Raw genomic sequence first — 26,525 nt, forward strand, 5'->3', positions numbered from 1 at the left:
CTCTGCATAGCTCACTTACTAATTGAAAAACATGCTCGGGAACAAATAAACAAATAATGGATCTTTCTTGCTAGGAAAGCATATCAGTTGTTAGCGACTCAGAGACTATTATTTTCTATCTTGTTGGACTCTCACCTCTCAGTCAGTCTTGAATGCTTTGTGATGTCAAGGATATTGAAGAATAAAGACTGATGGCCACTGCAGACAAGAAAGGAACAGTGTGACTCAGTGTGCCATAACAAATTAAAGGGTTGAGGATAGTGTATCTTAGTAGTGTGTGATGCAGCCACTTTTATACTAGGACTATAATATAAATACATTGATAAGAGATCAACCTCTTCCCCAGTGTCATCCACAAAGCTGCCGCCTTTCTCCCAGTTATTCATTTTCTGGACTAACTTTTGTGGATCTCCATGCCTTCCCGGCATTACTAGGCCTGCCAAGCCCAGAATAAATGGGCCAATATGCATTTGTTTAAGTTTAAAAGATGCAGACCAAAAATACTGGTCTGTTGCAATCTATTACAGAAAATAAATTAAAAGAAAGGAATAGCCATAAAACTAAGAGGTGTCTTCATACTCCCCCGTCTGATGGATAAGCAAGGCCTTATCAGCAGAATTGTGGATAAGGATAAATCAGATGGCTATTTTAACATCCAGTCACTGTTATTGTCTAATTGTTTGAAAAAGTCCAGATGACTAACTATCAAAACAATGGATCCAAAACTGACAAATACACTTGAACTTCATAATTCAATCTGTACAGCTATTGTCTACATTTTTGTTTGTATTTACATATCTTACTTTCTATCTAGCTATCTTTCTATCTATTCTATCTGTCTGTCTTTCTTTCAGTCTATCTGTCTACATACACACACACACACACACACACACACACACACACACACACACTAGAAACTAGAAAATAGAGGAGGATTGAGAGGGAAAATGAAATGCTGGATGGAAAGCTACTTAAGAGGAAGAGAGATGAGAACCGTGGTTAAGGACACTAGATTGGAATGGAGAGCGGTGGAAAGTGGAGTGCCCCAGGGGTCGGTTTTAGCACCAGTACTCTTCCTAGTCTATATTAATGATATGTCAGAGGGAATAAACAGCTACATGAGCCTGTATGCGGATGATGCTAAACTGCAAAGACATATAAGAAACAGTGAAGACTGCAAGGAGCTGCAAGAAGACCTAAACAAGATTTGGAAATGGAGTCAGAAATGGGAGATGAAATTCAACGTGAAGAAATGTCATGTTATGGAAATGGGAAAAAGTGTAGAAAGACCAAAATGGACATATAAAATGGGAGATGGGGAAATATTAAAGAAAGTAAATGAAGAGAGAGACTTGGGAGTAATAATGCAAGATTATATGCAACCAGGAAGTCATATAAATCGGATCTTCGGTGATACATATAACATGGTGAGAAATATAGGTATAGCATTCCACTACATGGACAAAGAAATGATGAAAAAATTAATAACTACTATGATCAGACCTAAACTTGAATACACGGAAAGTGTGGTCTCCACATATGAAGAAACACATAGTAAAACTAGAAAGAATACAGAGGATGGCAACAAAAATGGTTCCAGAACTGGAGGGACTAACATATGAAGAGAGACTAAAGGAAATGGACTTGCCAACACTAGAACAATGAAGAGAAAGAGGAGACCTAATACAAATATATAGGCTATTGAGTAAAATGGAAGAAGTAGATAACGAGAAATTGCTACTAAGAGAGGAATCTTCCAGCAGGAATACTAGAGGACATAGTAAAAAGTTGAGGAAGGGAAGATGCTCAAGAGACATAAAGAAATATAGCTTCCCACAAAGAAATATAGAGGTTTGGAACAGACCAAGTGAAGAAACAGTACCGGCAAAGAATGTGCAAAGTTTCAAGGAAAAGTTGGATAATTATAGATACGGAGACGGGACCACACGAGCGTAAGCCCAGGCCCTGTAAAATTACAACTAGGTACAACTAGGTAATACACATTTAATAGCGGTGTATAGGGTGATGAATTGTCTAGAGAAATTGGATAGAGATGACCTTTTGATAAGAGAAGAGAGAAACTTAAGAGGAAATGGAAAACTGTTGAGAAAAGGAATTTGTAAAAGAAACATCAAGAAGAACAGCTTCCCGCAGAGATGTGTGGGGGTCTGGAATGGGCTGGAGAGGGAAGTGGTACAGGCTAAGTCAATAAGAGCATTTAAGGCCAAATTAAATGGCAATAGTTGGAAAGATGGGACAGCACGAGCATAACTCCGTTCCTGTAGATCACAACTAGGTAAATACACACACACACACACACACACACACACACACACACACACACACACACACACACACCATTAAAACTTGTTTCATATTGTCTGACCTTTTTTCATTTCATATTCTCAAACTTAATTGCATGTTGTGAAATGCAATTTAATATAATCTACAATAATAATCACACTGTGACCTAATAAGGGCAATGTATTATCTAATTTTCAAAGTTCATCACTTCTAATTACTTTGGCCTCTATTTAGCTTTTTTCCAAGTAGTACTATACTGCTTACATCCTGGGACTTGAGCCTTATCCCCTTTAAAGGGCAATAGTTCACAATACTACACAGCATAAGTCTTGGATAAGTTTGAATTTGTTTTGAGTTTTGATTGTCTCAAACAGTGTGTGTTTGAAATCTTTACAAATAAATCAAAGTTGCTATATGAAATATACATTTTTTTTTGTAAATATATGTTTTTAATTTTCTAACATTTTATAATTGGTTTACCTTTCATTGCATCTACTTACTGCATTCGCTACATCCTTTTCCTTCACAATTAACAAGACTGAGGGGATGTCAATCTGAAATCTTACAGGACCTTCCAGTCAACAGCACAATGCCAGTGTGTGCAGGTGATGGTGACACCTTGACTGGGGTAAGACCAAATAAGGAGGATTGGTGTTAATATAGAGTAGTGGAAATTTTCAACCCAAACTGGCTGGGTTATAATCTTGATAAGTGTGATTTGTGATTCTAATAATTTGTAGATATAATACATTACCAGGCAATAATTTAAGAGGGAATTCCTCTGGCACAAGGATTCATATGTAGTCTTAGCAGTAAAGACCCAGCCTCTCTGTTTTGTTTTTCACTACTAATAATTATGAATAACTTTGATTTACTAATCATAACAGACCAACATTTTTCGTAGTAGACAACATATTGTATTAATACATGACTGAGTAGTATCCTTATGCATGAATAAAAATGTCAGTTTTAACACATACCTAAATCTATAGACAAATTGAAACAAACTAATATGTTAACATCTTAACAAGAATGTGTTCCATGGGTTCAGGGATTCCAACACTGTGGTGCACACATATACATACAATCTACTTTGGTAGCAAATATATGAAACACCAATAGTAGAATGAGGTAGTAGATGCAAGGGTAATCATTCCAATATTATTAGGAATGTCAGGTGATTTCTGCAAGATGTGACAAGAATCTAGGTAATATACTTTTGTGGTAAAAGCACTTTGAGAGTATCTGTTACTTTACAGAGGGACAATCCAACACCATGGCGAAGGAGTAGTCATATTAGGGTAAGGAAGAGGCAAAAGTGGCAGATCTCTTTGGCTCTTGTATTCATGTTTCTTTCAGTTTTCCACACTGCTGTATGCTCCAGCTACCCTTCCTACAGCTTAATAAATCCTGTGTTTGTGTGCTCTAGAAAGATATGTGCTTAGTGCCTGCAATGGTATGTCCGCATCCATGCATAAAAGGCCCCCTGTTCCAGAGTGAAAATATTAATGCATATACGGATGCACGTGTATGTTTTTTGTAGTAATTATGTTTTGAAAGTTTTACTTTTTTCCCTTTTTTTTTTTACAGATTATTGTGATTGCCTGACTTATTTGTTATGAACATGTCTTTGCTCCTTCCTTCCTACCTCTCTCAGTGCCATCCTTTACTAACTGGACTTGCCTTGCAGGCTTGCATCATATATTCGGCTCAGTTACATTTATCTATCGTTGGTTAAGTCAGCCTAAATTATACAAATCCTTTTTTTTTGTTAGAAGCTAGTCTATTTCAGGGATTCTTTATAAATAACAGGTCACTTGCATTGTACAAAAATCTTGATCACACCCATACCATTCTGCTTTTGAAAAAAAAAAAAGTCTACACATCATGCATACCATTCCTGTAATCAGCTGCTGATGTAAGTATACTGTAATATTCTGTAGGGAATATACATTCATATATTTGTATTTTAGTAACTCTTACTGTTCATGCCAAACTAATTAACAATTTTAATTTAATATCATTGTTAAATATTTTGTTCCTTACATTTTTGTTTTTTAATTGATTAAGAAATCATTATCTTTACAGTTTGGATACTTTTATCTACACTAAGATGTAGTATAAAAAATCTTTTAACATGGCTTTTCACTTAACAAACATGTCAAGCTACAGTGTTTTGAAATATCTAACATTCAATTTACTTTTTTTATTAACTGATTTCAAAGATATTGTATTCAGTTGAAGGCTCTGCTCGCTCACTACATGTGTATCTGCCTCCAAGAAATCAATAGCTATGGCTTCAAGTAATTTTATTAAGTATCTTATTAATTCTAACCACTCAATCATATGATTATTTGACTCAAAAATTCTTACATTGGTGCTGAGAATTAAACCTTCAATAGTGCAAATCTCAAACAATACCTCTAGCAGTTGAGCCAAAGAACATGGATATGGTCTAAGCAACTTTTAGAGGTCTCACATTTGCTGGGATACAGTAATGCAGACAGTATTTGGATACATGTTATCAGTATCAGTGTCATAATCATCATACTAAGGACACATGAAATTTTGATGTTTGGTCCCTATAGCATGATATATATTCTATATACAATATGAATATTCTTTGGAGTGAATTTGAAGAACAGTAACAGTGTTAAAGTTCTGCTTCATCAGCTAATGTCTGTTGTGTATTTGCATCTCCTCATTAGTAAATACCAGAAGAAATTACTATAATTGGAAGGGTTGCTCCAAAGTCTCAACCATGACTTAATAAAAGTCAGGTCAAATGAATGAAGGTTCACTCTGAAATAGTCTGAATTTTACAGAATGAAACTCCTGCACCGTCACAACAGCCTCAACATAAATCAACTTTAGTAAGTCCTCTGTAATTATTACTGTAGTGCTTCATTTTCAAGAAAGTTACAAATTTACCTGAGCCACAATTTATATAGGTTGAACTTTGGATGTAGGGGATTCCTAGAAATCTGTCTATAAAAACGTAGATTATAAGGGAATTGCCAACCAAAATAAGAATTTATGGATTGACTGTCCTGAAATTTTCATGTTAATGGAAATCGTATGGTGACTTGTCCGTAAAATTTTCATTCAGATCAGTCCAACAGTTTTTAGGAAAAATTGAAAAATAAGTAAATTTTTAAATAAATTTTGTCCTGATTTTAATTCAGCTTTGTTTATATATCAGATATATAATCTAATCATAATGCAAAGGAAAACAGGCCAATTTTTGCATATTCATGTTGCCTAGAAAAAAATTATATCCATTTCTTTTATACTTATAATAATCACCAACTTGAACAATTGATTGAAACGAAATCCAAACCTAGTTTTAGTTTTTCGATCATTTAGCAATCTATGGATGACAAAAAATAGGATCAGTAAAAGCTGATGGAGATTTTTTTACAAGAGAATATCTTAAGTTTCTCAGAAATGGGCTTTATTTTTTTTACAGCCATGGAAAGAGCTCAAGGGCAAAAAAGAAGATAGAAATAAAAAAAGTAGTGTGTGTCTCCTAACCCCTTAACTGTGGGAAGTCACCTGTAATTTGACTTGTTTCAAGCACCTCCTGTGGAGTAGGATATTTTTCACTCTTACATGAGAGAGGTTACCAGAAGGTGCCACCTTCCTCATTGTCACCATGTTTGAAGTTCAGTTAATACATACCAGGATGGCATGTATTGGCTACTATATTTTTTCACTTTTCTCTGTAAGTTATGGTGTCCAGGTGAGTTCTTGAAGCATCCCTGCTGACACTGACAGGACCAAATTTCAAAATACAAGTGACCTGAGAGGGAGGCAGCCTAGGATGACCACCTGTCCCTTAAAATACGGAATCGTTCTGTATTAGAGAATGAAATGGTGCGTTCTGTTTTGAACCAATACGGAACGCCATTTGTTCCGTATTTGTCTGTCTGAATGGGCAAGGAGATAAAATTCAGCCTTTTAAAGCTGTAGTGATGGCCTTTTTCAGTTAATCTAAAAAACAGGCTGTAAAATTATATTTGTCAAGGGTCGGCCTGAAATACATGTACAGTACGCGACCCCCCTTCCTCCTACCTCCACAAGCAGCAGGCAACGACTGTCACAGCAGGGCAAGCTACAGAAATTTTAGGGTTGCCACCCGTTCCTAAAAATACAGATTCGTTCCGTACTGGAGAGTGAGATGTTCCGTTTTTTCTGATCTCAAGGTGGCAACCCTAAGGTAGCCATGAACCCAAAATTATTGTCAAGTGCAGTAACTTAACTCCCGCAGCAAATTCTTTGCAAACCAGCAAACTTGTTCTTACTGCACTTCTTACACATCTTGTGGTGTTTTCTCTCATTTAGGTTTTAAGTCTGACCCTTCAGGCATCACTGGAGAAGGTCAGTCCTGGTCCTTGTCCTAATGTCCTGGTCCATGTATGTATGGTCCTTGTATGAGGAAGAATGTCATCTTCAGCTGATGTGATGGTGGCACCAAGCCTCTGGTCTCAGCTATCTTGACAAAACACTTAGGATCTTTTTAACATTACACCAAAAAGCACAACCTGGCAGAACACTTAGGTAATTGGAATACATCACACACACACACACACACACACCACAAGTTCCCAGTTTGTAATTACAATGAATAACATGTCTGTCACTGAAAAACAGATAAAATTGGAAGACAGCATAAAAGGTGTGTATTATCATAATGATGAATACAGAATATGGAATACTGTGTTAAAATATGAAAGCAGGGCACTCAAAATTACTAGATATGATTGACTTTAGAGGTGAAGGTGTTTCCATATTATGTTAAAACTTTTGCAACAGAAAACCAATATGTTTTAGAAAGACACAGCAGGACAAGGAATGCATCATCTAATGCTATAATGAGTAGGAGATTGCTTGCCGTCTCTTGCTCTCAGCTACTGCCACGAGATAGCTCCAGTGAAAAGAAGGCAGAATGCGTAAATCCTTCCCGCCGGTACACAGGTTCTTCCTTGTCAAGACCTTTAGAGTGCCTCCTTATGATACCCTTGGTAACTGGCACTTTGCAGTTCCTGGCTAAATCTCTGGAGGATCTTGGAGCAGGCTGGAGCCCAAAAAGTGTTGGGTGCATGGCCCACTGACAGGTGGATACATCCTGCCACTTTACCAATCCAACCCAGGCAGGTGGGGCTCATAGCCATGGTAGGCAATTCACACAGGAGAGGGACAGCTCTCACTACGAACCAGGGCAGGTGGGGCTCGTTAGCCATGGTAGACAGTCTACCTCGGCTCTCCGCTGAAAACTGGAGATGCCTGTCAGGAAGGGTATCCAAGGCACCACCCCCCTCCCCTCCAGATACAAAGATGAACAACAACATCGTATCATTGACTGTTTAACCTCATTAGAGATTATGGGAAAATCTGTCATTAAATAGAAGATGATTATGGTGATGGTGGCAAGTAAATTATTATTTTTTTTCATCAGCATTATAGGTGGGCAATTCCCTTAGGATATGTAGTGGACAAAGTTGTGATTTGAACTTCCTGTCACTACTAGAAAAAAAAGTGCTATTGCATTTCAGCCATTGTGTTCAGTGACACTAACCACTTCTTTTTTTGTCATTTTAGTTCAGGATTTTGTAATAAAAAATGCTGTCCAATATTATTTGAATTTTAAGTATAACATGTAGATTACTGGCTGTGTTGCATATTCATAAATTATTTTTTTAGGTTGTCACAGATTTTTTTCAATATAAAGTACAGTGGTTTAGCTGTAAATGTTTAATCCTTCAGACTTGGACTCCAGCTCAACCAACTACAGACAGGAAACAGCAGCAACAAGTAAGTCTGTTCTTTGATCTTTGTTTTCTAGATATGTAGTTGTCACTAAGATGTGATCTTGTGCACCTTTCTGCTGACTATTCTAGCTATTTGTTTTAAGTTGCCTTATGTCTGCAATTTTCCACGGTCTTGGCCTTTCCTGGCCATTGACCACACAACATGCACCCTTAGTGACATTGTAGAGAATGACTGTGCCTTGTCATTCCCAATTACTGTAGTTGAGGGCTGCAGGCATACCTAGATTATGCATTTGAAAAGTAATATAACTGATTTTTTTAGACTTTTTGCTGACTTAGATTACTTATTCTAATTATTTTTTCTATATAATTTAGATGTAACAAACAATAAAGTATTAGTCTTTGAAAAGGTTTCAAACGACACACTTAACAGACACATACAAGCAACATGTCATTGGTAAAACTTATGAATTACACCATACTGTTACAACAAATTTAATTATCAGTACATAACTATGAGTTATCCAAAATTGTACAATCTATATATATATATATATATATATATATATATATATATATATATATATATATATATATATATATATATATATATATATATATATATATATATATATATATATATATATATATATATATATATATATATATATATAATGTGAGAGAGAGAGAGAGAGAGAGAGAGAGAGAGAGAGAGAGAGAGAGAGAGAGAGAGAGAGAGAGAGAGAGAGAGAGAGAGAGAGAGAGAGAGAGAGAGATTTACATAGAAAATCAGACCACACAGACTGCATGGTCCAGACTAGGTGGTCTGTCCTTAAACCTAAGTGATTCTACATTAATCAGATGGCTCCAAAACGTTGCATTTCAACTCTAGTTAATATTAAGTTGAAGGAAGTGACAGTCGAGCTTGTTTTTGAAGGAGTCAGTCATGTTTCACTGGACCACTGACGGTGGGAGCTTATTCCATTTTCACACTACAACGTTGGTGAAGAAAAATTTGGTGCAGTCTGAATTTACTTGTCTACATTTGAGTTTTACGGCATTGTTCCTCGTACGTAAAGTGTCATCGATCATAAACAATGTTGATCTGTCTACATTCGTGAAACCATTAAGTATTTTAAAACATTTGATCAGGTTTCCTCGGAGGCGACGTTTCTCAAGAGAGAACGTGTTAAGGGTGGAAAGCCTTTCTTTGTAAGATTTGTTGAGCAAGGAAGGGATCATTCTTGTTGCCCGACACTGAACACCTTCTAATTTAGCAATGTCCTTTGCATGGTGGGGAGACCAAAACTGTACTGCATATTCCAAGTGGGGTCTGACTAAACTATTGTAGAGTGGAAGTATTACATCTTTATTCTTGAATAAAAAGTTTCTTTTAATGAAGCCCAACATTCTGTTTGCTTTATTTGCTGCATCGATGCATGCTGTGAGAATTCGAGGTTTGACGCGATTTTGACCCCCAGGTCCTTAACGCACTGAACGCTTTTGAGTTTGAAGCCGCGCATTTCATAATCGAGCTTCTTATTCCTTGTTCCAACTTGAAGGACCTGGCACTTGTTTACGTTAAAGGGCATCTCCCATTTATCCGACCAAGCTGAAATTTTGGGCAAATCCTCTTGGAGGCTTTCCCTGTCTTCGTCTGCAAATTTACTAATGCGATTATTGAGTCCAACATCCACATCGTTAATGTAAATAATGAAGAGCACTGGGCCAAGAACGGAGCCCTGAGGGACGCCACTAGTGACCGGCGCCCACTCTCAGAGAGAGAGAGAGAGAGAGAGAGAGAGAGAGAGAGAGAGAGAGAGAGAGAATGTAGATATCTATAATCTGTTTCATCAGGGTATTACATGTGGCCACACACCCTCATGCTCTTAAATTTTGACTGGCCAAGTGGCAGCCAATCACCATGCTGGAAAAGTTAAGTTTGGTTGGCCAAGGAAGCTCACTCTGCGCTCAAACTGCCTCGCCATGAAATATTAATCTAATGCAATTTTACCATTGAATGTAGTGCCCAAAGTGTCAAGGATTATGATGAGACAAAAAAAATAGCCATAAATTAACTGTTAACTTGAATATACATAGATAGAAATATAAACTTGATTTTAATGTATAAAAAAATATCTTCATTCATCACATGATATCTGCAAGAAAAAATAATTTGTCATCTTGTGTTATAGAATAAATGTTATAGATAATGACTCAAGGATGGTAATGCTGCTAAGAAAACACAGGTAAGCCTCGCAGTGTTCCAGATATTATTAAAAAACAAAGAACATTGTGCAGTGTCATGACGGCAGGAGTCGACAAAAACAAACTGATGGTTGTGCGCGGTGATTGGCTGCCACATAACTAACCAAAATCAAGAGGAAAAAGAGGAGGCGTGTTTGCTTGTAATATCTCATTGAAACAGACTATAGTATAGATATATATGAGGGGCTGCACATTTAAACGATGTAAAGTGCAAAAACTAAATTCTGCAGCAAAGCTCACTCAAAGTTTGGTGACCACATGGTGTGAAGCGCTAAAGTTCAAAGTTACAGGATTTCCAGTACTATTTCCAGTGATGTAACATCCAACTTCACACATTAATAGGAGGGCCAAAAGAGTGTTACATGCAGTAAATGACTATACCCTAAAAATGGCACTTTACATCATCAGGATGTGCAACCCTTCATATATATATATATATATATATATATATATATATATATATATATATATATATATATATATATATATATATATATATATAAAATGATTCTTCATAGAAATTGTTTATTATTATTTTTTAGCAAATTCATTATTATTTTCACCATGTAGTCATCTGCATAAACTAAAGATCAATTGATCCTGATATCAGAGTTTTTAGTAGGTTTACCAGAGACAGCACAGTGTTGAGGAATTAACTATGTAAAGAGCCGAGGAGGTAGGTAACACAAGGCATTTGGATTTTATTATTGGTTATGTTGTCCTGATTTAGACTATTAGTATAGTAAGTGTTACTAATCTCTCTCTCTCTCTCTCTCTCTCTCTCTCTCTCTCTCTCTCTCTCTCTCTCTCTCTCTCTCTCTCTCTCTCCGAATAACAGCATACAAATGAAGGTTTAAGGTTTTAGGAAGAATGAAATTGCATATGTAGCCTAAACTTGTCTTGATTTTTGTCATCACCTTTTTCCCTTGCTCCACCCCCTTCCTGTAACAGCAACAGGGTCCTCCATCAGAAATGTCTGCTTCAGTGCTCAGAAAAGGAAAGCCTGACCCCACGCTCACCTTCCCAGATGAGCGGGTATCTAGGTTCAACCAAAATAAGAAAAGCCAGGAAGAAAATCAAGAGGCAGTGCAGCCAAAGAGAGCAAGAACACTTAAATTACAAATTGACCATCAAAATGACATAAATTCTACAGATAATAATGGTAGGAAGAGTCAAGAAAATCAGAATACATATCCACCTCCAAAAAGGTTCAGCAGAGAAGAAGCAGACCTCATTAAAAACCCTAGGGTGGACCCAACAGACAGAAGAAATAGGTTTCAGAGGGAAAATAGCAGAGATGAGGAGCGTTTAAAACAAGAGAGGGAGAAAAGGGAAGAGCTGAGAAACAGAAGAGATGAGCTTAGGAGAAAGGAACAGATTGAAAGAGAAATGAGAGAAGAGCTTCAAAAGAAGGAACAAGAGAAAGTGAGGGAGAGAAATGTGAAAAAAGAGCCAATAAACAGAAATCCAGTAGAAGATCTACGTAAAAAACATGAACGAGAAAGGGAAGAGTTGCAACGGCTCCAAGAAGAAAGAGCTAAAATGGAAGAGCAAACCAAAAAGGACCATGAAAAAGGCAGAAACAGAGAAGTAGCACAAAGGCAAGATGAAAGAGAAAAAAATGAGAGGGTGAACCAACGGCAAAGAAATGAAAGATGGGAAAAGAATGAAAAGTTTGGATTGAATGATCAGCAAAGCCCAAAGAGAGATTTAAATGAAGGGGTTTCACGAAATTCTAAAGCACAAGAGTCGAAAGAAATACCAAAAAACACAAATGAGAGCAAACATGATGTGATATTAAGAAAAAGAAGTCAGCCAGAACCAGAAGGAATGTTGAGAAAGACTAGTAATCCAGAGCCTGAAAGGCCACTGAAAAAAATGAGTGGTCAAGAAACTGGGGAAATGCTCAGAAAGACAAGTAACCCAGAATCTGACAGGATGCTAAGAAAAACCAGCAATCAGGAGCCTGAAGGAGCGCTTAAAAAGAATAGTAGGCAAGAAGCTGGGCAAATACTAAGGAAAACAAGTAGTCAAGAGCCAGAGGGAGTGCTTAAAAAGAACAGTAGACAAGAAAACGAGCCAATGCTTAAGAAAACAAGTACTCAAGAACCTGAAGGAGTACTGAAAAAGAACAGTAGACAAGAGACTGGACAAACCCTAAGGAAAATAAGTAGTCAGGAGCCAGAAGTACAGAAGAAGGACAGTAGACAAGAAAATGAGCAAATACTGAGGAAAACAAGTAAACAAGAGCCTGATAAAGTACAAGAGGCTGGCAAGGAGCAGCCGGAAGCCCTGCAGGACAGGGCCAGTGTGTTTGGTGTTCAGCTGAGACCAAGAAAACAGTCAAATACAGCAGGATTAAATAAAGATCCTGTTGCTCCACAAAATGAAGATGATTTGGATTATACAAATGACAAGAACAAATTATCAAGTCTTAGAAATAAATGGGAGTCAAAAATACAAAATGAAAATGATCAAAAGGAGAGAAGGCAAAGTATAACCCTGAAGCCTAACAGATCAGAAAATGAGTCAGGCACAAGGAATGTTGTCAATGAGAACAAACCAGAAACTGAAAAGGAAATAAAAGAAGTAGAGAGCAAACCAACAAAGCCTTTACAAACTGCCCTTGGGAAAAAGAATATTCCAGAAGAAAAGGAGGTGCAGAAAATTGGAGATCAGCAAAGGAAACCCTCAGCTGAAACAAGAAAGGACTCCATCAACAAGTCAACGGCAATATTACATCAGACTGATCATAAAGAGCAAGATAAACCCAAAGATAGTAACAGCACAAATAATGAAGAGGTCAAAAAGCCTCCAGGTTCATTATTCCGAGACATCCAATTGAAGAAGGCTAAAACAAATACTGAGAAACCTAAACCAGAAACCAAAAACTTTCTAGAGGAAGTTAAATTGCGGAAAGTTGAACCAATCCCACGCCGCGTCAGCCGTGTATGTACCACCAGAAGGTTCTCTGCCTCTAATGCTGCTTCATAACTCTCCTTGTGTGTGGACCTGACCAATGGCTTGCTGATGTGACCAGGATATTTATTCTTAATAGCTCTCAAGCACAGTTTCTATTTACAAGCTTGTGAATATACCTTTTTTTCATTTGTAAAGATGTATATATTAACAACTGCGTCTGAAGTAAAACATGAAATACTTTTTCACATTTGTAAACTGTTTGAGACCAAACAGTCCAATGCTAGAAACTAATTATGCACTTACACTATAAAAGAATATGGTACTTGACTCATGCACAAAGCATTTTATTCAGGATGCTATTTTTGTTGAGAAAATATATTTGGGTGAGCATTTTTTATTTCTACAATGCTTTTAATATACATGTATACTTGGAAAAAGTCTGATATTTCATAATCATTCAGTTCCTTGCTATAAAACTTTTTATGCATGAGTTAAATATACACTTTTGCTATGCTATGCTGCATCCAGTAATGCTCTTTCATGACTAAATATGTAAAACACTGACTGGTTGTGCAAGCACCAAAATCTATCCTCATCAACAGGTTTTACATAGAACATTTTTCAGCATATTCTGCCATGAAATGTTACTTCAAGAAAACAATTAATGCTCTGATCCAATTAATTTTGAGCTTCTTTGTAAAATTCATAGGTTTCAGATGGCATGCATTGCAAATGTATATACTTGAAGATTATCAATCAAAGGATCGTGTCTCTTGAAGACAAAGGTAGATGATTATGAGGCTGTCAACAGGAAGCAGCAAGAAATTCATTAAGGCATGAAATTAACTAATGATTTAATCTCTGCCATTGCAGGTAAATAGCTCAATAGGGTTCTCAGATGAAGAGGATGAAACCGACAGAGTGAGTATCATCAACATCTAATCTTGATTATTTCAAGTATCAGTATGTTAATTATCATTATTATTTTTTTAAACTGGCAATGTTTTAAGGTAAGTTTATTAATGATGACAACTACTAGACTGCTGTTGCCATTTCTTCTTAATATTATCATTACTATTATTATTATTATTATTATTATTTATTATTATTATTATTTATTATTATTATTATCCTTTATTTGTGGTGACTGACATGACAAATCTCAGTATATCCTTGCACGTCAAAAGAGGTGAAACTTCTGGTGAAAGCACAACCACTCTGTGGTAAATGAGATCATTAAAAGTTAAATTTAGTATAGATTAACAAAAGACATGTAGTTTAGTCATTATCAAAGAAATTGCCTTTACCTCCTGATAAATCTCACTGTTCCTTGGATCAACAGCACACATTTTCCTCAAATAAAAAGATATTCCTCATTCTAGGGAGTCTTTAAAACTTCCATTCAAATCACAACTTGCCCGAATTGGTTTGCCAGACTTGAGTTTATATAATACAATTTTGTTTATACTTCATAATTTAGAATACACAATACTTATCTAAAAGCAGTCCAAATCTGATATGTGCATATAAAGTTGAAAGAAAATATAGTTTTGATGATAATTTTCTTTCTAGTCTAAGAGTTTTACCCCAATCTAAAAAATGTATGGTATGATCTCTTTTTTTCTGGAAGCAAAAGGTGTTAAATACAGAGAATGTGGAAGGATGAAGCTCAATGAGTAAAGATGGTTTAGTCACATGACATATTATCAAAATGATTCCTTTGTAAGAAGCTAGGGTGCATGAAAGTAGAAACAGACTTGAGATGACTGACAGACCAGCAGCTGGGTGAGTTAATGGGAAGGAGGAATATGAGGAGCAGGAGGGAGGTCAATGATTTTGAAGAGACCGAGTGCCTGGATAAATGAGTATTCGATTGTGACAATGTTAAAAACCAATTTTAATATGAATTCATTTGAAGTAGACTTGAGATGAACAGACTATTTGCACGGATGGCCAAGAATTTAAACCATTTACATCAGTGTGATCATTGTGATTTAACTGTCAATCACCCAACCGTTTCCGTCCGCATCCATAGTAGTACTATACCGAGAGAGAAAAAAACACACACTGAAAAATGAAAATGACTAGAGTATCGCCACTGGATATCGGATTTAGAGTACAATAAAAAAGCATTATACTGCGTCATCGGATGCAAGGGGTTAAATGGACTTTGAGAGCATTTTTCACAACAAATAAAAAATAAAAAATAAAAAAATAGCATAACAGGTGGGATTAGCTGTAATGTATGAGTTTCTACAGGTTGCTTTCTCCAGGCTGCCTCAGATAACTATTTATCAGCCAACCTGCATAGATGGATGAAGAGCTAAGAAGACTGTGTTGTTTAGCATGGCCCAGACTAAATGAGGCTTGGCACAATAATTATTCTATGGACAAACAAATTTTTAAAGTTAATTTTTAAATTTAACATTTTACAATTTTCAGCATGGTTGCATATATAAATACTTATGTTTCTAATCTCTGAATGGTTTCAGATAGTATGTGGATCTCACATGTGAGCTCTGAAATAAAACCAGTTATGTATGTTTCTAAAATAGATGTTATTTTCTGGTATGTCAGATTCTAAATTAATTGCTATTATATGAAAAAAAGTTTTTTTTTTAAGTTGTATAGTTTAAGATATATTTAAAAAAGTTGATGCTCAAGATATTGTTATTGTCAATACTATATGAATATTATATGAATAATGTGGTACATGGCACCCTTAATATAAAGTGTCATTCATGCTTGTGAGGAAAATCTTTTGCAAATAGGTAATCCATACATCTGTCCAATACTCAGAGACTGTAACAACAAATGCAAAAACCATTTGCTATAATATATATCCATAGGGATTTCCTTTTTATTTTTATTTTTTTATTGCAAGATGGGTATCAACCAGGAGTGATTTTTTTACACCATAACTCCTCTGTGTTAGGAGGACATAGTATGGTCAGGCTCAGGGTTTATTTTAGTTTGTGGCATCAGTACTTCACTGGTGTGCTAGAGTAAGGAGTGACCCTATTTACTAGGCAGTTTTCCCATTCCCAACCATATATACTATTATCAAGACACAGCACCCCACCCTATGAGAGTGTGCAAGTGAGTGGTGATGATAATAATTATTAAAATCAATATAATGATAATGACAGAAGACCAAAAAAGAAAGATCCTTTCAGACTAGGAGTACTGAATAACAACCATTAATTTGTTTTGCTGGTTTTGAATTATGTAGGTATCATTAAGGTGCACCATAGCACAGATGTATCATGACATTTAGAAAAATGTTGGCTCATGGAACCAAGATATGAAATGTATTTTTTTGTCAAATAATAGTTATTTTAATGTTAAGAGAGCTTCATAAAAGAATTCCCTGACAAAACGGAAAATCAGTTAATGACTACATCTTAATTTCATCATTTGTCCTCCAGATGTAATTTCATTATTTAGAACTGTATAGTTTGATGAGAATATTCAAAGAATCTTTATCTTATAGAATGGGTTCCTTTAGATGTGCCCACAGCTTTAATTCCCTGAACCCTACATAGGGGAGAATTTGTGTGCAATTTAACAATATATTTACACACTATTCCATGCCTATTTACAGTACTGTTGTATTAGCTAAATAACATACTTTCAGATCACTAAGTAATAACCATTAATGATGTCATACAAGTTTTTCTTATTTTAAATAAATAGATATATAAGTAAATAGATAAATAGCTGCACATATAGAAATATGGATAATCAGATTTGTATATATACATACATACATACATACATACATACACACACATACATACATACATAAATACATACGTACACACATACATACACATACAAACAAACATACACACACACACACACATATATATATATATATATATATATATATATATATATATATATATATATATATATATATATATATATATATATATATATATATATATATATATATATATATATATATATATACATGCATACATACATACATGCAAGCAGACATACATGCATGCAAACATACATACATACATTCATACATACATACATACATACAAACATATTTACATGTCAAGAATATGAGTTAGTCAGTTCCATAAAAAAAGTACTCACTACTTCCAACCTGATACTTCAGAGAGAAGAATCTAATTCAGACTCAGAGTCTGAAGAATCAGAAGAGGAAACAGATGAAGATGAAACATCAGAAGAAGAATCTGAAGAGGAGGATGAGGATGAGGAGGAGGAGGAGGAGGAGGAACCAAAAGTAGATAATAAAGTCAAGAAGACTGTGAGTGAAGAACAAGAAGCCATTAACAAGTTTCATCAAAGACTCTGTAGTTTGATTAGTCTGCTATTTCATTCACCCAATCTTTATTATGTTTTCAGTTGCATTATTTTTTTATGGCTTCTATATTTCTCTAATGCTACAATAAATGCTGAGCTAAAATCTTTTGCAGATATTTATGGCAAATATCTAAATTGACACAGATGCGAGCTGTAAATTCCAGTTTTGTAAATGCATTACAAACTTAGCTGAATGCACACTAAATATAAGAAAAGTAAGCTAACACCTTGCCAGAATTTGATTGTCTGGTTTCTGGTTTTACACCTATACAGCTTTTAGAAAACTACAAATATGCTTTTAAATGGTTATTAATGTTTACGATTATACAGGACGTTAGTGTTAACTAATTTGTCAGTATATATCTTAACAATTACACATGCTGTTAGTGTCTGTAATTGTTATTAAATATGCATCTTACAGCTAAGTTGTTATTTTAAAGTAATTAATTGTTTATAAACCAGTTAACTGTTAGCTGCTCATAAATCTACTTATTTTGGGTATAGGGACACTCATGATGAAGCTCTTGACTAGAATTTGTGGCAATACAAGAGATTTATCTTTTTCAAATTTCGATTTTTTGAATGGTAGCTGCCATAAGATAAAGAAAGACAAAATGGGAGTGAATTTATTCACAAATAAGCTTTGTCTTGTAAAAGTTACCATTTAGGAAATCTAAATTTGCATACTGGCAGTCAGATCATTGAGGTGGTATGGTGCTTATTGTCAGGAGATAGTCACTTCTGCATCATTTTGATCAACCCTTTCTACTGGCTATTTAAGTATTTCTAGGCATCTGGTTGATAATGTTCTTGAGATAAACTCCTTGCACAGTAGGAAAGAATGGATACTACTATGGTCTTATGTGATAGTCATTGGCAATCTGCTGATGATAATGAACAATATTTGTTTGAACTGCAACAAAGTGTCAACTGCTTATTGGATGGCCAGGGGATTTATCCTCTCAGGGGTTCTATGTTCCTGCCCATGTTTAGCAGTCAGTCCACTCTGATCTGGTTTGGTTGGGGAGGGATCTCCAACCCCTTCCTGTAAAGACTGGGATGTTCAATTCACTTGTGCTCCCTGTCTTACTTTATGGCTATGATACAGCTATATAGTTACTTGTAGAGGCAAACATGCCTTTGGTGATAAGAGTCTATGCAGAATCAAGGGATATTGCCGGAATGACTTTGTGTCAAACTGGTGATAACTCAGTGAGATTGAATTGAGGGCTATTGCTGGCATAGTCTGTGAACACCAACTCTGGCTATATGGGCATGTAACATGCTACCCAGAAGTCAACCCTGCTTAATGGGTTGTCTCCATATGAAACAATCTCGAGTGGAGGAGGTCAAAGGGATGCCAACAAAACTCATAAAAAATTATTGATTCCTGTCATGAGGTAGTAAGGATTGGAACTTTGGAAGGGGGCTTGCATGGAGTTTTGCTCAGAGGGCCCCCTGGGGTTGGTGTCACAGAGTGGGCATGGTAACGTGCCTTTTGGCGCATGCCACTATTGATTGCTTGATTGATCAACTGCTTTGAGTCACAACATGAGTCATTGATGGCACTCAGGATTAGTTGTTGAGGGGGGGGGACCATCTATCTTCTTTATAATGGTTAGTGTCTAATGAGCGATGGAAATATGGTATTATTTTTAATATACTCCTATCCATTCTTGTATATGCATTTTCATTAATCAGCAAAACCTATTTTAAATACTTATTTAATACATCAAGGACAGTACCCCTGGTTGAAATTCTTATACTATTCTTGTACTAGACTAAAACAAAATAATGTTTACTTTTGTAATCTTGTATTTACTTTTGCAGGAACCACCACAACCAGCCCATCAAGCCAACAACTCTGTAAGTAAACAGTTACTATGAGAGAGAGAGAGAGAGAGAGAGAGAGAGAGGGGGGGAGGGGGGGCGTATTCACCTAGTTGTATTTACCTAGTTGTAATTTTACAGGGCCTGGGCTTACGCTCGTGTGGTCCCGTCTCCGTATCTATAATTATCCAACTTTTCCTTGAAACTTTGCACATTCTTCGCCGATACTATTTCTTCACTTAGTCTGTTCCAAACCTCTATATTTCTTTGTGGGAAGCTATATTTCTTCATGTCTCTTGAGCATCTTCCCTTCCTCAACTTTTTACTATGTCCTCTAGTATTCCTGCTGGAAGGTTCCTCTCTTAGTAGCAATTTCTCGTTATCTACTTCTTCCATTTTACTCAATAGCCTATATATTTGTATTAGGTCTCCTCTTTCTCTTCATTGTTCTAGTGTTGGCAAGTCCATTTCCTTTAGTCTCTCTTCATATGTCAGTCCCTCCAGTTCTGGAACCATTTTTGTTGCCATCCTCTGTATTCTTTCTAGTTTTTTTATGTGTTTCTTCATATGTGGAGACCACACTGTTTTTGCATATTCTAGTTTAGGTCTGATCATAGTAGTTATTAATTTTTTCATCATTTCTTTGTCCATGTAGTGGAATGCTATACCTATATTTCTCACCATGTTATATGTATCACCGAAGATCCGATTTATATGACTTCCTGGTTGCATATAATCTTGCATTATTACTCCCAAGTCTCTCTCTTCATTTACTTTCTTTAATATTTCACCATCTCCCATTTTATATGTCCATTTTGGTCTTTCTACACTTTTTCCCATTTCCATAACATGACATTTCTTCACGTTGAATTTCATCTCCCATTTCTGACTCCATTTCCAAATCTTGTTTAGGTCTTCTTGCAGCTCCTTGCAGTCTTCACTGTTTCTTATATGTCTTTGCAGTTTAGCATCATCCGCATACAGGCTCATGTAGCTGTTTATTCCCTCTGACATATCATTAATATAGACTAGGAAGAGTACTGGTGCTAAAACCGACCCCTGGGGCACTCCACTTTCCACCGCTCTCCATTCCGATCTAGTGTCCTTAACCACGGTTCTCATCTCTCTTCCTCTTAAGTAGCTTTCCATCCAGCACTTTATTTTCCCTCTCAATCCTCCTCTATTTTCTAGTTTCCACAGCAGTCTTGAATGTGGAACTTTGTCAAATGCCTTCATTAAGTCTAGGTAAATGCAATCCACCCATCCGTCTCTTTCCTGTAATTTGTCCGTCACTCTTGAGTAAAAGCTCAGCAAGTTTGTCACACATGAGCAGCCTTTCCTAAACCCATATTGATTGTTTGTGATTAAATTATGTTCTTCTTGAAATCTCATCCATTGTTCTTTTATTAATTTCTCACATATTTTACATACTACGCTGGTCAGAGACACTGGTCTGTAATTTAGGGGTTCTTCCTTTTTTCCACTTTTGTATATAGGTACCACTTCTGCCCTCTTCCACTCCCTAGGCACTGTGCCAGTTTTTATTGAGCACCTAATGATGTCATATATCGGGCCAACTAACTCATTTCTGCACTCTTTAAGTATAAAACCTGAAACTCCATCCGGTCCCATGGCCTTCCCTTCTTCCAATTCCCCCCAATAGTTTTTTATCTCCTCTTTATCTATTTTGACTGTGTGTGTGTGTGTGTGTGTGTGTGTGTGTGTGTGTGTGTGTGTGTGTGTGTGTGTGTGTATTTACCTATTTGTAGTCTACCAGGCCTGAGCTAAGCTCTAATAGTCCCATCTCCATATCTACATTCATCCAGCCTTTCCTTCATTTGTTGGACACTGCTCGCCTCCACCACCTCTTCCTGCAAGCTGTTCCATGTTCTTCTATGTGGAAAACTATATATTTTCAAGTCACTCAAACAGGTTCCTTTATTAAGTTTCTTTCCATGTCCTCTCAGCCCCTGTGTTCTCGCAGTTGAGAAGAGATCATCTCTATCCACCTCATCAAACTTTTTTACCAACTTTTACAGTGTGATCAGATCTCCTCTCTCCCTTCTTTGTTCCAGTGTCGTCAAGTCCATCTCCTTCAATCTGTCTTCATACGTCATATTCGAGAGTTCTGGGACTATTTTAGTTGAAATTTTCTGTATCCTTTCCAACTTTCTGATATCCTTTTTAGGGAGGCGACCATACAACTGCAGCATATTCAAGTTTTAGTCTTATCAATGTTGTTATTATTTTCTTCATCATTTCTTTGTTCATATAATGGAATGATACCCTTATATTTTGCATCATCCTATAAGTTTCTCCAAATAGCTTGTTTATGTGCTTTTCTGGGGATAGTGTGTCTTGCATCGTTATTCCCAAATCTTTTTCTTCATGTACCATCTTTAAGTTTTCTTCTCCCATCCTATGTTTTCCTTGGTCTTTTTTTACTTTTCTCCATTTCCATAACATGACATTTGTTTGCATTAATTCCATCTCCCATAATTGGCTCCATCTATACACTCTATCCAGGTCTTTTTGCAGTGTCCCATAGCTTTCCTTTCATCTTAGGTTTTCATCAGCTGTATCAGTTCCCTTTTCTCAACCTTTACATGATTTAGTTTCCCTTCATTGCAATTTTTGAGACCCCAGTCAAAGTCGGTTTCTTTCATAACCACTCTGTGAAAATTCTTATTTAATATTTCTGCAATTTCTTTGTCCTTTTTGAAGAACAAATTATTTTCTTTTAGCCTTTCCACTCCTTCATTTCTGTTTAACTTCCTGTTTACGAATGTATAAAACATTTTTGGTTCTTCTTTACATTTAAAAACTATTCTTCTTTCAAATTTAGCTTCCTCCTCTCTCCTTATTTTCACATATTCATTTCTTGCTTTTTTTAATATTTGTCCCTGTTGTTTATATTTGGTCTTTTCTTTAAATTTCTCCATGCCTTATTTCTATTTCTTCTTGATGTTTCACACCTCCATCCAAACCATGTTTTCTCTCCTTTAGTTTTTACCATGTAGTATGGAACATATATCTCTATTTCTCTGTTGTAAATATTCATAAAAAGTCATATTTCTCTTGAATATTAGTACTCCTCTTCATATCAGTCCAATACGTCTACTCCACCGAAGAAAGTCTTGAGTTCAACATAATCTGCCTTAGTGTAGTTTTTCCTTTTTTCCATTATTTTTTATTTCATCCGTTAGTGCCTGTATTGTATCTTCCAGCATAGTGTTATATCTTACTTCATTCCAACTTTTAGTTTTAGGGAGGACATAGGCTGTTATTATGTTATTCTTCTCTCCACCTTTTACCAGTACTACCTTCACAACCATCACCTCCGCACTGTCATTTCCATATCTCACTTCGATCACTTTCAAGTTTTATTTTGTCATTATCATCGCTACTCCTCCCTTTCCTTCTTTCCTATCTTTTCTCCAAATGTTGTACTTGCTCTTTCCCTCCAGCACAAGTTCCAGTTCTTTTACAAGTTTTGTTTCAACTATACATATAATATCTGGATCACTCTCCCTTAAATAATCAGTTAGCTCAATTTTCTTTGATACAAGACCATCCATGTTTATGTGTGTGTGTGTGTGTGAGTGTGTGTGTGTGTGTGTGTGTTTACCTAGTTGTGACATACGGGAAAATAGCTACGTTCGCACTGTCCCGTCTCCATATCCACTCTTCTCCAACTTTTCCTTAAAATCATGAATGTTTCTCTCAAAAACCACCTCCTCCTTCGGTCTATTCCATAGCTCAATGCTTCTGTTTGGGAAGCTAAACTTTTTCACATTTCCTGCATGTGGTCGCCTTCAACTTCTTTCCACGTCCTCTTATTTCTCTCTCATTCCACACACACAAATGTTCCACTCCAAATGCTCCACTCCGCTCGCCACCCTGTACACCACTATCAGATCTCCTCTTTCTCTTCTTCTCTCCAGGGTTGTGAGCCCCATGCTATTAAGTCTCTCCTCATAAGTCCGATCTCGAAGTTCGGGTACCATCTTAAGTTGCCACTCTCTGCACTCTTTCCAGCTTCCTTATGTTTTTCTTTTTGTGAGGAGACCAGACCACTGCTGCATACTCTAACCTTGGCCTTATCATTGTGACTGTTGTTTTCTTCATCATCTCATCCAAATACACAAATGCCATCCTTATGTGTGTGTGTGTGTGTGTGTGTGTGTGCCAATGAATAGCATCCATATAATCTTTTCTTAGGGTATGTTTTTAGTATGGGTATGGGCAAGGTACACAGCATTAATATTAAGCCGGACAAAAATAGATATGGAGACTGAACAACACAAGTTTAAATTTACATCATGTACCCTACATACAACTTGGTGAATATAATGTAAATACTATCCCTCCTTCCTTATACCCACAATTCTTAAAATAAAATAAAATAAATATAAAAAATTCTATTCACTTCAATCGGAGTGAGTATTTAATTAATTATGTTGTGATTACCATGAGCATGAATGGTTTTTTTTCTTTGTTTGTTTATTTCATCTCTTGAATTCTGAACCCTATTTTTTCAGCTGGAAGAAGAAGCTCCATGGTGGGAGAAGACCTCATTTGAAGAAGAGGTATTAATCTTGTACTACTTTACAAAGAAGGAAGATACTTCTGAATATTGGAAATAATCTTATCTATCACATTTCAACAGCGGTGTATTTAGGATCTTGAAGCATTGGGGGCTTAACCCAGCCAAATTGTCTTTAGAGTTTCACCAGAGTGGCAAGTGGCCATGAAAAATTATAGGAACATGAACCAGACAGGATCAAACCAATTGTTTTCTGAACAAGATTTATTAATTCAAGTACTAACAAATATTATAATTTGTGTTGGCCTCAGGCATGGGCAATTCATAAAACATACTTAGCAACAAAGCATATAACCCCCAATGTCCAGGCCTAAGTACGCCAATGCATCTCAACATTGTCTTTTAATGTTTTTTTTAACTATACTATATTTTCTGATATTCAGAGAGTATCCTTTGATGTTATTTTATATTTTCAATGATACAAGTTATTGATACTCTCATTTTTATCATTCCATTTTAGATCTGGCAAACAATTTTGTAGCAATTGCTACATTCCACAAGAATTTCATAATGCTAAAGTTGCAGTCTGGTTAGAAGGATTCATTTTTAAAGCTCAGTAATACTAAATATGATATCTGATTACAGATGCTACAATGGAGCAATTCAGAGAATATAAGCCTTTCACCTTTTTCAGGAAGATGAAGAACTGATTTGGGACAATACAGATGAAAACGTTGTTTCACAGGTGCTGACCCGGGGTTGTGAACTGTTTACCTTTGCTATCCTTGGACAGTAGCTTGATTTAGATACCTGCATGTTTTTCTTTCAGACTCTTTAATTGATATGTAGAATTTTTCAGCAGTTTTCCTAGCTCAATTTATATATATATATATATATATATATATATATATATATATATATATATATATATATATATATATATATATATATATATATATATATATATATATATAATACAGAGATAGGTGAATATGAAAACATTGCCAAGTAAATAGTTCATGCTTGATTCACAGTGGAAGAACTCATATTCCTCATATTTCATTAACTTCGGAATACAGATCAAGGAGTGTGATCAACTATTGATCATCTCACAACCTATATTGAATTTTTACAAAAAAATAATTTTGTAATACCTAAAAAGTACATTCATATAAACTTTCTCCTTAACCCAGTAGCTGCGGGGATCATGTTTCTTAAAGGCTCCTCTAAACAAATTAATGAGAAAAAATCATCACCCACACAAATCATTATGTAATATATATCAACACATTTGTGATCAGTTTATGCATCTTCTATTTTGGGGGGGGTTATGCCAAGCCAAAAATTTGGCCCGTAGCTGGTACGCGGTAAAGCCACAAATTTGGCCTGTCGCTGCTACAGGGTTAAAATGTCACGTGAAGAAAAGGAGTTTGAGTTTGTAAGTGACATCAAATGAATAATTAGGATTAGAACTGACTAGGCCTCAGGTTAGTCTTACCTCTCCTAACAGAAGTAAATGGGTAAATGAGTCCAAGTTTCTTCTAGGATAAGTGCATGTCCCCTTCAAATATTCAAACCACATTACAAGACTTTTAATAGCTAATGGATCTTAGAAAGTATGTACGTATGTGGTAAGATGCATGAGAGGTTCTCCACATTGTTTAGTGCGAGAAAATTAGACAACAACATGACCTGTGTACCTGTGTTGAAAGATTTGTTGAGGTGTGGTAAAGAAACAGTGGACCCAGTAGATACAATATGCTTAGTTAAGCATGGTAATAAGAGATGCTATAGATTTGCAGGTGCTTTAAAGATACACATTCAGGATACTCCATTCTATCCCTAACCATTTTCTCAAACCATTTGTTAAAAAATCATAAATGCATTTAGCTTTTAGGTTTTCCTGTTTTGACTTCATCGTCCAGCTTTGGCACCCACATACCCTACACTGTATGGATTTTCAAAAAATTTCATTTTCTTTATTCTACATGGTAATGGTCACAAAAAAAAAAAAAAAAAAAAAAAAAAAACCTCGGTGATCTGCATTGTGTTTTTCAGATTATAATTTCCATCCTTCCAAATTATATTTATTGAGATTTTCAAACCACTGGAATTTGGATTAACAGACTTACTTTTCATACAATGTTTCCTACTTACCACAGTGCATGCATCATGCTTTGGTTCCCTTAACCTAAAGCTGTCATTCTGAATAAAACCCACACTGGCAGACAAAAGATGTTTACTTCACCATATATTTTGCCATGAAGCATACTATTTTTGTGGTAAAATATACATCTTTCATCTGCCAGAGTGGGTTTTATTAACATAGAGACCATGCCGGTGTGATTATCCTAGTCTACAGACATTCTACAAGGCTCTTTCTATTTTTGAGCTTGTAGTTTTTAGAATGTGACCGCATGACTCATTGTGTTTAATTTTAGCTTACTAAATATGCTTTCTGTTATTTTAAATTTCTGATTTTTTACTGATTTTACTAAAATTCTACACACAAACTATATATTTTTATTTAGTGACATCTG

At 35.8% G+C, this 26,525-nt stretch overlaps 2 protein-coding genes across 28 annotated transcripts in view; one reads left to right on the forward strand and one right to left on the reverse strand.

Annotated features, from left to right (window-relative positions):
- LOC127004501 (uncharacterized) overlaps positions 1 to 26,525 on the reverse strand; it is a 110,588-nt gene that overhangs the window by 63,138 nt on the left and 20,925 nt on the right. The window lies entirely within an intron of this gene.
- LOC127004412 (trichohyalin-like) overlaps positions 1 to 26,525 on the forward strand; it is a 72,318-nt gene that overhangs the window by 27,024 nt on the left and 18,769 nt on the right. For 11 of the 26 annotated variants that reach the window (XM_050872257.1, XM_050872272.1, XM_050872231.1 and 8 more), the window contains 10 exons: positions 2,873 to 2,932; positions 3,564 to 3,605; positions 5,130 to 5,177; positions 8,071 to 8,118; positions 11,295 to 13,292; positions 14,139 to 14,186; positions 17,401 to 17,553; positions 19,440 to 19,475; positions 23,981 to 24,028; positions 24,680 to 24,730. In XM_050872257.1, coding sequence (XP_050728214.1) covers positions 2,873 to 2,932; positions 3,564 to 3,605; positions 5,130 to 5,177; positions 8,071 to 8,118; positions 11,295 to 13,292; positions 14,139 to 14,186; positions 17,401 to 17,553; positions 19,440 to 19,475; positions 23,981 to 24,028; positions 24,680 to 24,730 — 2,532 coding nt within the window. Of the gene's footprint in view, positions 1 to 2,841; positions 2,933 to 3,563; positions 3,606 to 5,129; positions 5,178 to 8,070; positions 8,119 to 11,294; positions 13,293 to 14,138; positions 14,187 to 17,400; positions 17,554 to 19,439; positions 19,476 to 23,980; positions 24,029 to 24,679; positions 24,731 to 26,525 lie in introns of all 26 variants that reach the window. The other 15 variants (XM_050872109.1, XM_050872158.1, XM_050872175.1 and 12 more) reach the window with 11 other exon arrangements.

This window comes from Eriocheir sinensis, chromosome 3 (genome assembly GCF_024679095.1).
Source record: "Eriocheir sinensis breed Jianghai 21 chromosome 3, ASM2467909v1, whole genome shotgun sequence".
NCBI lineage: Eukaryota > Metazoa > Arthropoda > Malacostraca > Decapoda > Varunidae > Eriocheir > Eriocheir sinensis.